Below are 13,019 nucleotides of genomic sequence, written 5' to 3' on the forward strand. Positions count from 1 at the left end.
CTGGGTTAAAAAATTTCTCTCTTCTTTCGTTACTCCCAAGAAAATTTGAGTAGGGAGACTCAATCCAAAATAAGAAAACAATGTGAATTGGGCTCGTGCCAAACATAGTTTTGGTCCAGGCGATAAATTTTCACCTTTGAATTTCTTCAAATTCTTTGCACACAATTACATAAAATAAGTACCATCTTTTTTAAGGCCATCCATTGATAGGTACACAATCAAATTTCAAACCGGGGGTCAACCCATTTTGTATCTCATTCATGGTGTATCCTTTATTCTTTGTTGCTTCAAGTTAAACTTCAAACAGTCACGTTCTTCAAGTATACACACACACACCATACACGGTAGATAGAATATTTAACTTGAGAAAATCCCCATAACTAAATTACTAAAACAGTCACTGGTAAGTTACGAGAAAAAAGAACATATATGCTGGTGGTTTTGAAGCCACTCTACAGCCCGATAGAGGCTACACGATGCTGTGATCCGATCCTCCTCTTTCGAAGGCGTTCAGCAATGATGAAGGCAAGCTCAAGCGACTGTGATGCATTGAGCCTAGGATCACAGTGGGTGTGATAGCGAGAACCCAAGTCATCAAAAGTTACAGTTCGTGAACCACCAATGCATTCCGTCACATTCTGGCCTGTCATCTCGAGATGGACTCCTCCGGGGTGGCTTCCTTCTTGTTCATGCACGTCAAAGAATGCTCTTACTTCCGCCTGCACAAACCGAAAACAGGAAAGTTATTGTACAGAGCACAATTTTCTTCCACATCTACAAATGAAAAATATGTCAAAAGCAGCCAGCCTTTCTGATTGCTATGGTGGGGAACACGTATGCAACTTGCAAAATCGAAAGTAAAGCCTCATGATGATGCAATTCATAATCCAACCTGTCCTGCAGGCAGGCCTATCTATGACCCATTCAATTGTCTTTCTAAAGTGCTTGGTACTCAAAAGCAACCCACCAGAATTAATATTTTAATACATAGCAAAATGTAATCTAACCAAACATGTCTCAAGCCACCTACCTAATGAAGACATTTCTAATTTAACTTGCATTATTTCATGCTTAAAATACCTATTTTGACTGGTTCACCAATATCAACAACTTTATCAGCTGTACATTTCCTACCTACCACATACATATAGCATCCAACTATTCTATAAAAATAGAATATATTTCCAAATTTCTTTCAAGCAATAGATTGCCATGACTCAAGATAGTTGAACTGTTAACCCATCAATAAATGGTCTCATGTTCAATCATCCAACTCACTAAAAGATTCATCTTGCTCGGAAATCTCTCCTTATTCCAAACACGACCATTGAGTTTGTAGAGGATTATCAATAGCCATTGGGATTATACTGATAACAAACTATGAAATGTTACAGATTAATTGGCTTACTGCCAAAGCTGATACTAGAAAACTCGTAAAAGGTGAATATAAAAAATGAAATGAGAATACTCAGTTATAGCCACAAATAATAGAAGGCTTTTAGACACCAAATATGTGTAAAATGGCTTAATTTGTTTCGATAAGATTTAATACCAATATTTTTCTCCATTCATAATATACTTTTGCTTGTTTCTTCATATGGATAAAAACCACTATGTAATTTCATCTCTCTAGTTTCCAGGATATGATAAGGCTCCCACCGATATTCATTAAAAAATTAAAAGTGATGAGTATCATACCCTGATGGCATCAAAGGGGCGGGTCTTGAGACCACAGGGAGCCTTTATGGTGTTACCATGCATAGGATCACTAACCCATGTGACAATTTGCCCAGCACGGCGAACTGCCCTAATTAGATGGGGAAGTTTCACCCTCATGTTCTCAGCACCCATTCTTGTAATTATTGTTATCCTTCCAGCTTTGTTCTGAGGATTCAAAATCTCAATGAGCTTGACTAGTTCATTTGGATCCATCTTATCACTTACCTGCAGCACAAAGGCCAGTTTATGGTCAGCTTTAAAAGTTTACAATCAATAGTCCAAGTACTCAGATTTTTAGATGGAAGTTGCAGAACGAGCAACTTGTTCTGCAGGGAAACTTCACCGTATCAGTTTATTTAGAAGTTCCTTTTTATGTATACATCCAAATGCAAGCAAGCATAAGTACAAGCTGAGGCTATTGCCAGTAAAACCAGCTTGGACTGACTTCGGAACCCTTTTGCCTGAACTTATAGCAGAACAAGGATTCTTAACATTTATGTTTCCAACTACTCAGTCCAAGTGACTATGGCTGCAAAAAGTATACCGTATTAGAACAAAGCAAAAGTGCAAGTTACCTTAATGCCGAGGGGATTCGCAACTCCTCTTAGGAACTCAACATGGGCGCCATCAAGCTGTCTAGTTCTCTCCCCTGCCCAAAGCATGTGAGCAGAGCAGTCATAGTAAAGGCCAGAAGTTGAGTCTAGCCTGGTGAGTGCCTGCTCATATGGCAAGAGCAAGCACTCATGAGATGTCCAGAACTCTGTTGTGGTCATGATTGGATGGTCAACTGTGAGACCAGCAGCAGCCATGAATCCAAGAGCCTCATCAACACGATGAGCTAGTTCCCGATACCTGCCAAATGTAAGGAGAGCCATGTTATGAATTAAAATACTGCGGTAAACGACAAAGGACTTAATCAATCTCACGGTCAATAGCCAATGAACTGATCTGCATGAGATTCAATCATGAAGATTCGGCCAAACACGTAAGAGAAGCAACTATATGCCAAAAATGAATTTAACTCGAAGTATTAAATTATATCAAAAATATAATTCCAATTACATCCCAAAAATATATCAATAGCAAGATTGACCCTACCGAAAGAGGCAAGTAAATTCCAATTATTCCGTTACTGAAGAAAATCTAGAATGGAAGGATGTCAGACAAGAACCAAAATATTTTTTGGGTTCTAAACTCGCGCATTTTCAAAAGGCCAATCATGAGGGAAAAAAGAAAAAGAAAAACAAAGCTTTTGAAAAAACCATAAAGAAGACAATTTCAGGCGAAATGGGACAATTGTAAAGAACACAAATTGCCAGTGATGTTGATGGTGATCTCTTAAATGGCATAAGTCACATTTTCCAGCCAACAACTCGAGGTGGAAAATGAAATTTTGGACCATACAATCCCTGCCAGGAAATTCACTCCGATAAATGACTGCTAGAACGAAGATTTGAAAAGAATGATAACAAGGTTAAAAGTAAAGTCCAGATTAGCAGGAAACATGGCAAAAACAAATGAAATTACCAAATAATGAATTTCCTATTAAACAAACTTTCTCTTGCCTCCACCTTTAACAAGCTTGAAGACACTATTCACTATAACTAAGATTAAAGCAGAAAAACAGAATAAGGGTAAAATCTGAAAGTTTGGTAGAGATATACCTATCTCCCTGCTCACTGTGCTCGGTGAAATCTAAATTCCACTGGGTAACTCTCTGCATGGCCGCATAACCTCCAGTTGCAAAAGCTCTCAAGAGATTCAAAGTAGCCGCAGATTGACAGTAGGCTCTAATCATCCTCTGAGGATCTGGAATTCTGGCCTTGGCGTCGAAGCTGTCTCCGTTCACATTGTCCCCTCTGTAACTCGGCAATTTCACTCCGTTTTTCTCCTCGAACGCCTCTGATCTCGGTTTCGCAAACTGACCCGCCATTCTCCCCACCTAAACCCATAATATAAGAAGTCCCCAATTATTCACTCACAAGCTTTCGAGTATGAAACTTTTCAGAATTAAGCCTAGTGCTGAAAAAATTAGAAAATAAAAACTGACCTTGATAACAGGCATTTGACCACCAAACATCAAGACGGCGCCCATCTGGAGGAGAATCCTGAAGGTGTCTCGGATGTTATTGGCATTGAACTCCTTGAAGCTCTCGGCACAGTCACCACCTTGTAATAGGAAGGCGTTGCCCATGGCGGCCTCAGCCAGACGATCCTCCAAGCTCCTGGCTTCTCCGGCGAACACGATGGGTGGGAAGTTTTCGAGGGTCTTGAGAACCGACTCCAGCTCCTCCTGATCCGGATATTCCGGAAGCTGCAGCGCCTTCTTCGATTTCCAGCTGTCCACGGTCCATTTCCCCCTAACCACATTGTCGGTCTTCGTCGTCGTTGTTGTTACTGTGGCAGTTTTCGTCGCGGCCGAAGACGATGAAGACACCTGCTGCTGCTGCTTCTGCGGTTTATCAGAGACAACGGGGTTGTTTGCAGGCTCGGCGGCATGGACCGCAGAGATGGGGAGGATCGACGGTCTTCGTTTGGTGAGAATAGATGACTGGTGATGATGAACCAAGGACTTGTTGGGCAGAATGCATGAGTTGGTAAGAGCCATTTTCAGTGTACCTTGATTAATCAGTTACCTCCAGCGTGAAATTCAATTGAAAATTTCGGTGGTAGCTGGAGGGAGATGCAGAAAGACGAGATTTTTATAAGGAGAAAAAAATCGAAAGAGAAGAGAAAGCCTGCGTGATGGAAGGCAACGAGGTTGGTCTGGTGTCTGGTAAGGACGGGGTTCGGAGTTGGGGGTAGTTGAGAAAGAAGGGTATTTACGGTAAATTAATATTTTGAGGGCATTTTAGGAATTTTGGGGATGGATAAGTCCTAAGCTTCCGATTACACGTTCTTCACCAACTTATGGCGCTCGTGCGATCTGAGCTCATTACCCGAGCCGAATTCAACTTTTCTTTTCAGCTTTTCTAATTTCTACCGTACCTCCGTTATTTTATTTGCATATATGGTTTCCAAAACATTAATGTGTAGATATTAATTTTTTTATTATAATCATTATAATAAATTATAATATTTATTTAAAAAGTTGGTTAAAACAGATTTATAAACTACTGCTCATTTAAATTGATCGAATAATTGAAAATTATTAAAAACAGAAGCAATTCATTGTATAATATAAATAAAAGTAAATCAATATCAATAAGTTTGGAATTTTTTTTATTTAAAAAATGTGACGGTACTAATATTTTATACTAATACATAAAATAATGAATCATATTCTTATTAGACTAAACTATAAAAAAAATATAAATAACAATAATTATTGAAATTAATACATTAAAATATCAATTAGTTAAAATAAGCATAAGCAACTGTAATATTATAATTTTTTTTGTTTTGAATGAAATTGTAACATTTATTAGCATATCTATTTAATATAATTTTTTTATTAAATTATAAATTATAAATTATTGAGGAACCATGCATAACACCGAATAGGGAGCTGCCAAATACATTAACTACACTTAAGGTATAAACTTGGTGCATAAAAATAGTGTGTTCAATTTTAAATATGAATTATTAAATTAAAAATATTAGAGATTTCTATTGATATCTCATCATAAAAATTTAATTAAGTAATTTAGTATATTAAAAAAACAACGATAATAGTTACAATATAAACTAAATATGTAATAAAAATCAATAAATGCATTTCGATGCAAAAACTAAGTCCTCGCTCATAACTCTCGTGTAACAAGTTATGTAAATAATAAATATATAATAATTAACTCACAAGAACTGTAATTGTATAATTATTTATTAAAATAATATTATTTATTGTATTGAATAATCAATACTATAAATAATATAATTTTAATAAAACAAATATTCAAAAATAAATTCATAAATATCCATTAATATTTATTGCAATAGCAAAATAAATACAATAATAAATATATAAATATTTAATTTAGTTTAAATTTAATTATACTTAATAAAAATACAAATCAATTATAACGTAAACCTTAATATAAATAATAATTTAACTTAAAAATTAATTTTTTTTGGGTCTAATTTAAGTTACGCATTTTTTATTATTATTATTTAACAAGTAAAACTATAAATACAATACTTCACAAAAAAGTAAAGGGATTTTTTTTTTTGTTGGTACGAATTTAAGACATGTGATTATTTGACTGGTATGAATTTAAAACATGTGATTTAGTTGGTATACATTCTACCAGTAAAAATAATCGCATGTCTTTTTTGAAAAACCGTGTAGATAAATTTGCTGAAAAAAAGATTATGTTTTATTAGTATGATAATTTTGTTTTTTTTGGTTGAAAAAGAAAAGCTTTAAATTGAGAATTATTTTATTTTAAATTTAATTTTTGTTAATATCATAAGAATAATGCCTTGTAAATTTCACCAACCTATAATTAATAATATAAATATTACTTAAATCTTTTTTTGGTCATGACCTACCAACCTAAGAAATTTATTTTGATATTGATTGGAGAAGGTGGTTAATTGTTATCAAAGACAGCAAATGATTATGTAAAATTACAAATAAGCCCTTATTCAGGTTTGAGAACAACCTAACCTAATCTATCGCACTTTAACAACCCGCTCACTTTAGTCTTACCCCTAACTCACTTAAGCGACACGTGTCATTTGGCATATCAGCACGAGTTGCATATTTTAATCTAACAAACCAGTCCGACGCAGAAATTGGAGTGCAATTAATTATGGTCTAATAGGCCCATTAAACAAATGAATCCGGATCATTTTTAATTTTTAATTAATTTGCCACGGTTTTTCTCGATATTTATGAGCACAGTAGTTATTTTATTTTCCGTTGCCGTTACCGTGAGTAGAAACGTCTCCGACTAATTGGTTCGATCCGTCTGGTAAATCGTTAGCCTGGGTTACGGTGCACGTGGATACAGAAATTGAAATGTGGGGACCATATTTGAATTTTAAGTACGGAACGAATAAAAATTGATGGGAATATCTCAGTTGAGTTGAGTGTGTAAAATATAGTAATGGAGACCCCGCACCACACGGTAATTATTTATTTAACTGCAGTAAAAGTGAATCTCCCAAACAGCCCCGAGTTTGAAAAGTTGAAAACGGATTCCCTTCCCTGAACATGGTAGTGCAACTAGGAAATCGTGTAAAAGAGAGAGAGAAATTTCAAGATTACAAGGGACAGATTTTTTATTACCAAAATCTTACCAACTATTAAATTTAAAGAGTTTTAATCTTATTTTAATAATTTAGGTTTTTTTTTTTTTTTTTAAATTACCAGCTCAATAGGTAACAAAAAAATATTAAATATATTAATTTGACACGAAAAATATATGTTCAAAATTATTCTAAAAAGACTTACTTTTCCAACTAACCAACTATTATAAATTCAAATTTTGATACAAATAATATAATAATTTAATAGTTAAAATTTTAGTGTGTTATATAAATTATGAGTTTAAATTTTATAAAAAATATTTTAACATTTGTATGCGTAGATATATATGTTACAACAATTATAGTATCGATGTGGGTATATGAAACAAGGGTAGATAGAGCACTAAGATCCAAGGCATAAATCACACGACTCATGTAACTGACACGATCAAAACAAAAATATGCGCGCGAGCGAGATTCCCATTTGGAGCATCCCACAAGGCCCATTACTGAAGCTGCTGCGGCATGACTGGTAATTAGAATTGCAAGTAATGCAATGCAATTTATATATATATATATATATATGATTTACAACTATTTTATTAGTCTAATGAAATTCTATTAAACATTAATACTTCTGTGTAAAAAGAAGTAGACAAATAGAACATTTTGAGGGCAGTGCTGCGTTGTTTGCATTTTCTGTTTGTGGCATAAAACGGTGGTCGTTTTGGTGGAAGCGGACATTTGAGGTAACATTCACAAAACTAGAGCTGCAGGATGCAGGGTAGTAGTTAAAGACGAGTAAACAGGGAAAAGAAGGAAGCTTGAAGGAGTAAATGATTGATTCTCTTTTTGAATGGGAGAGTTTCAAGTAAGAACAAAACGGCATCATTTCACACTATTCGGATTCGGAAAGGTTTTGAGACACAGACATTTTTATTAATGGAGATGACTATAAATTGCAACGTCAGTGGCTGCCAATTGTCAACTACGACCCTGACCCCCCATCTATCAACGTGGGCCATTCCCCTCTGCCAACAACAAGATTTGGATTATTTGATATTTTATTAAATTTTTAAAATTTAAACTTAGCAACCTTAATCTAGAATACAAATATCTAAATTGGCTTGATTTGATGTTTTTATTTTCTGATCAGTTAACAGTAAATTTCCCAAAAGGTGCAACTCTTTACTACTTCTGTTATACTCTTTGCAAGAATATCTGCATTTCTTTTTCCTTTTCCCTTCTTCCAACTTGGTGCTTCTAGCAGTCTAGATTGAAGAATTAGGAGTTATTTCTTATTGGAAAGCCTGTAAATTGAAATGTAAGCTTATGGCCGACAGACAAGATTAGATAAAATGAGGAGAAGAGACACAAAAGCAGGTGAGTTCATTCATATCCACGCTCATCATATCTATAGGATTATATATCCACCACAAGTTTTTAGAGTAGAAACACAAGTTTGCTAGAATTAGGAGAAACAGAACCTACTTATGGAGATGGAGGCCAACCGAAAAACCCTGCATCTTCAAGTCCTTCAAAAAACCTAAACTCAAGATCACCAATCCTCCCTTCATCATCCCAGAACTCTTCGTTCTCAAAATCTCCTTCTTCTCCCATTTCCTCAGCTAGAAATGCCCATGCTGGGTAATCAGAACTGTCCGAGTAATATTCTGAGCAATCATCCCAATCTATCATTTCATAATAGCCCTTGACAAGGGGACCCAACACCTTCAGTTTTGGGAACTTTTCATTCAGAAACTTGTCATCAAGTTTCACATCCCAGCAGCCTCTCAATTCGAGAAATTCGAGCTCTGGACAACTTGAGAGGATCTTCAGGACACCTTCAGTGCTGATACGCTGGTAGGCTACCTCAAGGCGCTTCAGCTTGGGCATTGAGTTGGCAATAGCATGAGCCTCATCATCTTGTGTTGACTTTCCAGCTGTGTCTAACGGATGCATGTTCCGACAGAGCTCAACAAGCAATTTACAATGCTTTCCAATAGTCTCCAATGCACACGGGCCAATTTTACAACAGTAGCTCAAATCCAAGTATGTGACAGTAGAAAGCCTCCCTGCAGTTTGTTCCACAATCGAATCACTGATTTCACTTCTTGGTAAACTCAGTGCCTGTAGGGAACCAGCACTTTGCAAACGCAGGATTTGGGAACAAAAGAAACTTGACATTAGCAACCTTTTCATGATTGAACAAATACCTCGTAGAAAAATCTTGAAGGTTGACTATTATCAACAAAAACTTGGGTTATATTTTGAACGAATGCACAAATTATGTAAAACTTGTCTACAAATTCACACTTACGAGCACATCTAGTTTTACTAGGAAATGATAAAAAAATCAAAGTTAAATGGAATCCTGTATCAAATTTGGATAGTTGTTCAAGTTCCGCTCAAACTCCATGTGGGCTTAATTACCATCTTCTTACCTAAATAAGAATTTGCAAATAAGTTCTATAAAATTTTTAAGATTGATTCCAACCATAGCCTTAATTACCTATATCAAATTTGGATAGTTGTTCAAGTTCCATCTGAATCCCACGTGAGGTTAATTACCATCTTAACTACGAATGAATTTGCAATAAATTCCATAAAATTTTAAGAATGATTCCAACTATAGCCTTAATCTAATCAACTCATTTCACAAGCACATAAGACCAATTTGTTAAGATTGACAACTTAGCTGATAATTAACGTAGTTCAAACGGAAAACAGTACTAAAAGTAGACATATTGGTTAATCCAATTAATGGGTTGATTATCATAAGGCTAAAAATTAGATAAGCTGCAAATTAGGAACCATTAATAAATATAACTGAAACTAATAGTCCTCAAACTGCGAAAACTGGAGCTTACTGTTGGGTGATGAAAGAGAAAATTGAGTCATTTTGCAGGCCAGAAACAGAGAGCTTGCGCAGGGAGCCAGAACTTCTCGTGATAAGCATTTGAAGCATCCTATCAAGGTGCTCGGGAGCACAGCAATTACTCCAACTCTCAATGTCTATCTCTTGCCAGCAATAAGGTCCTTTCACAGCTTTGTTCCATGACTTACAAACCCTGGGAACAACTGTCAAGACCTCTTCCAGACTTAAATGCCTAAAGATTAACCCCAAGGCATCAGGAATCAAATCATCCCACCGCCGAAAATCACTTCCATCTTCCATCAATTCTGCAATTTACAAACATATAGTGAACAGTCATTCTCTTCTCAAGCATCGCATAGAGTCGAATATATATATATAAACATACCCATTACAGATAACAGCATTTCGCAGCTAAATGGTAAGATTTATCAATGATCTCTTACAGATGGAGTAAGAAAATGATGATGCCAGAACAAGAGCCATAAAAATATACATTAGACTGCAGTTTAGGGGTACAATTAGATGTTAACAATGCAAGACCTAATTTCCCCATAAAAGAAAAAGAAACAAGAAAAAGAAAAGAAATTTCTCTCGCTCAGAATAACAAAGCAAGCGAGGGCCAAAAATTGTTGTTGGAAAATTAAGCAGAAGAATAAGGTATAATCTAGGAAAACAGACATAATAAAGGGCATTGTAGATCCAACAAAACTAGAGAGAAATATGCTTGGGGAGGTCAGTACTTACGATTTAAGTGAAGGAAAGAAGAAATATCACAAAGAAAAAGAAGTACGAGAAAAAGAGTATTTTAAGTATTCAAGAAATCATGCTCAAGAAAACGGAGAGAGAGAAAAAGAGACAGAGAGAAAGAGCAGAAGCCCACTTACCGCATGCAAATACTAAACAGAAACAGCAAAAAGAATACCCACCAAAAATGAAAAAGACCAGTCTAAATCTAGGCTTGGTTTCTAAATAAACATTACAAAGGAAAGCCAAAAGAAAATCCTTCTCTGAAGAATTTTCAGCGTGTGAGAAGGAGGGAACCAAAGCAGGTACCTCCACTAAAACTGAAGCTACCAAAAATGGGTAAAATCAGATTTTAACCACCTGCCCTGTAAACGACGCCAGCACGAGCAAAGAAAACAAATGGATTGTTGGGGAGGGGGATTTAAGAAAATACATACCGAAGAAAAAAGAAGACAGACTTTTCTTCGAAGTTCCTGCTTTCCTTTCTTCGGATTTGGATTATACAAAAGAGTCACCGGTTTATCCGCAAGAAAGCCAGGCGTCTAAGAGAGAGAAAGACAGACACAAACACAGACACACAGAGAAATAGAGAGGAATAGAGGGAGAAAGACAGAGAAAGATAAAACTTTAGCGCTATCCACCGACTTACCCGCAGACATCAATTGCTATCTACCCAACCACAATAGGAACAAAATACCGAGAGTAAAAACAGCGGGAGAGAGCTAAGGAATGAGGACAGATATGGGTTTTTCCCCAAAAGTGAAACCCATTAAAGAAAATACAGTAATTTGCACTCGACCTAATTGGGGTGAAGGAATGAAAATGGGTTGAGAAGAATAGTTGGGTAAAACGCTCTTACGGTGAAACAAACAAAGAAAGGTCAATAATGAGATGTGATAAAGGCAGATTTTAATACCCTTTTTATCTTTTGCTTTCCTGTGGATTATTTATGGGTTTCCGTGGAAAAAGGTTTGAACCTTGGACACGAGAGTAGCAACGCATTAGAGATATTTATTGGAGAAAGAGAGGAGGGATTTTGTTTTGGGAGTCACCGACACGAGGCGAAGGTTTAGTAGCAGACGGAAGAGGTGGCAAGAAGACCCATAAGCCAGGTATTAAAGGAAATTGTCGAGGTAGATGAGGTTTGAAAACTTTGAATTGAATTGAAATTCAACCTTCTGCTTCCCCTGTGTCCCCAATACGAACGACTTTCAGATGGGATCTTTAAATAAACGCATTAATCGAAATACTTGTCTAGGGAAATTATATTTCCAAGTCATTTCAAATTTTCAATACGGATTGATGCTTGTGTTCAGATCAAGGTTGTGAATTACTGTCGTTTTAAACGCTAAACATATGTTCGGGTAGTTAGAAGATCATATGGATTGATGCTTTAACAGTACAAAATCTCAAGTCCAGCCTTAACAAAAGACATCCATTATTCACAACAAAAGGTTTAACTTTTGTCGGCCTGTAAAACTCTTACCTATTACATCATTTTAAGATATTAGACTTTAACATGTACTTCAACAATTACCAGATGGCAACGATAATAAAGTGTCTTATTTCTTAATTAAATTTGAATCCGTACAATTAGTAATTTTAGTTTTAAGTAAATATTTCCTTTTAGTATAAGTTTATTGCATGGTTTTTTGGTTAAAAAAAAAATATATAGTTTTCTTTACCTAACAATTATAAATATCTGATTGAATTATAAAATATTTAATCAAAACATACGAAATGGATTATACTTTTTTTTCGAAACTGAATTTATATTGTAAAAGGAGTCAAAACTGAAGCATCCCTTGTAATTTACTCTAAAAAGACTTTAGCTTCCTTGATGTGCTTCCTACTCGTTTTTACTCATTGACAGAAAATGTAACACATCTATAATTTTAGTCAGTAGATTGTTTCTATCTACAGCCTCGAAGGCGAAAGAAGCAATAATTAGGAAAGAAACGACACCGTAGATAACAAAGGTTTTTCTCCCTCAATCGGAATGGTGGTTGGTGTTGGTGCAAGAAAAAGTGGAAAGTTAAAATATTTGGCCAAAGCTACTTATTCTCTGTAGCTAATCAATCTCCCTTGAAAGGAGACAAGGCACAGAGCTGGAAAATAATTGTGTCAACTACCAAACCTTAAAAGTTCGATTATTGAAAGGCCCAAGACTATATATACATATGAGGGGAGGAGGACAGAAATACAGGTGAGTTAGGTGGGATTGTGATGGATATCAGAGAGCAGCTGAAATGCAAATGGAAAAGAGGGCAGAATACCTGATAGTAACAGTATAGGTGCAGTGCAGAGATGGAATGGTAGGTATTACTATCTCAACACCCATTTTGCAATGTTGTTGTCCAACACTGGGCCATATGGAATTAGATCCTGCTCATCACTGCTCTGTTTCTGCTCAATAATGCTACATCGAAATAAGGGATTCTCTCTGTAAAGAAATTTTCTGAAATACTGAATTATTACACAACAA

The 13,019-nt window shown here is 35.6% G+C and overlaps 2 protein-coding genes across 7 annotated transcripts; both read right to left on the minus strand.

The window, feature by feature from the left end:
• Positions 1-223: 223 nt before the first annotated feature.
• LOC110816681 (phospho-2-dehydro-3-deoxyheptonate aldolase 1, chloroplastic-like) lies at positions 224-4,470 on the minus strand. Its single transcript, XM_022044972.2, has 5 exons — positions 3,770-4,470; positions 3,384-3,661; positions 2,295-2,571; positions 1,699-1,944; positions 224-719 (listed from the first exon to the last, which is right to left on the minus strand). Exons 1-5 carry the CDS (start codon positions 4,325-4,327, stop codon positions 453-455), a joined length of 1,626 nt encoding a protein of 541 aa, XP_021900664.1. The 5' UTR covers positions 4,328-4,470; the 3' UTR covers positions 224-452.
• A 3,812-nt stretch (positions 4,471-8,282) lies between these two features.
• Positions 8,283-12,950, minus strand: FBW2 (F-BOX WITH WD-40 2). 6 transcript variants are annotated; one of them, XM_088221664.1, is made up of 3 exons: positions 12,811-12,950; positions 9,783-10,095; positions 8,283-9,058 (listed from the first exon to the last, which is right to left on the minus strand). In XM_088221664.1, exons 2-3 carry the CDS (start codon positions 10,088-10,090, stop codon positions 8,404-8,406), a joined length of 963 nt encoding a protein of 320 aa, XP_088077790.1. In that variant the 5' UTR covers positions 10,091-10,095; positions 12,811-12,950; the 3' UTR covers positions 8,283-8,403. The 6 variants fall into 6 exon arrangements, with proteins under 6 accessions (XP_088077790.1, XP_021900702.1, XP_088077789.1 ...); XM_022045010.2 differs by lacking the exon at positions 12,811-12,950 and adding an exon at positions 11,451-11,694; XM_088221663.1 differs by lacking the exon at positions 12,811-12,950 and adding an exon at positions 11,184-11,427.
• Positions 12,951-13,019: the final 69 nt, after the last annotated feature.

Source organism: Carica papaya, chromosome 1, assembly GCF_054855325.1.
Source record: "Carica papaya isolate Zhongbai chromosome 1, ASM5485532v1, whole genome shotgun sequence".
Classification (NCBI taxonomy): Eukaryota; Viridiplantae; Streptophyta; class Magnoliopsida; order Brassicales; family Caricaceae; genus Carica; species Carica papaya.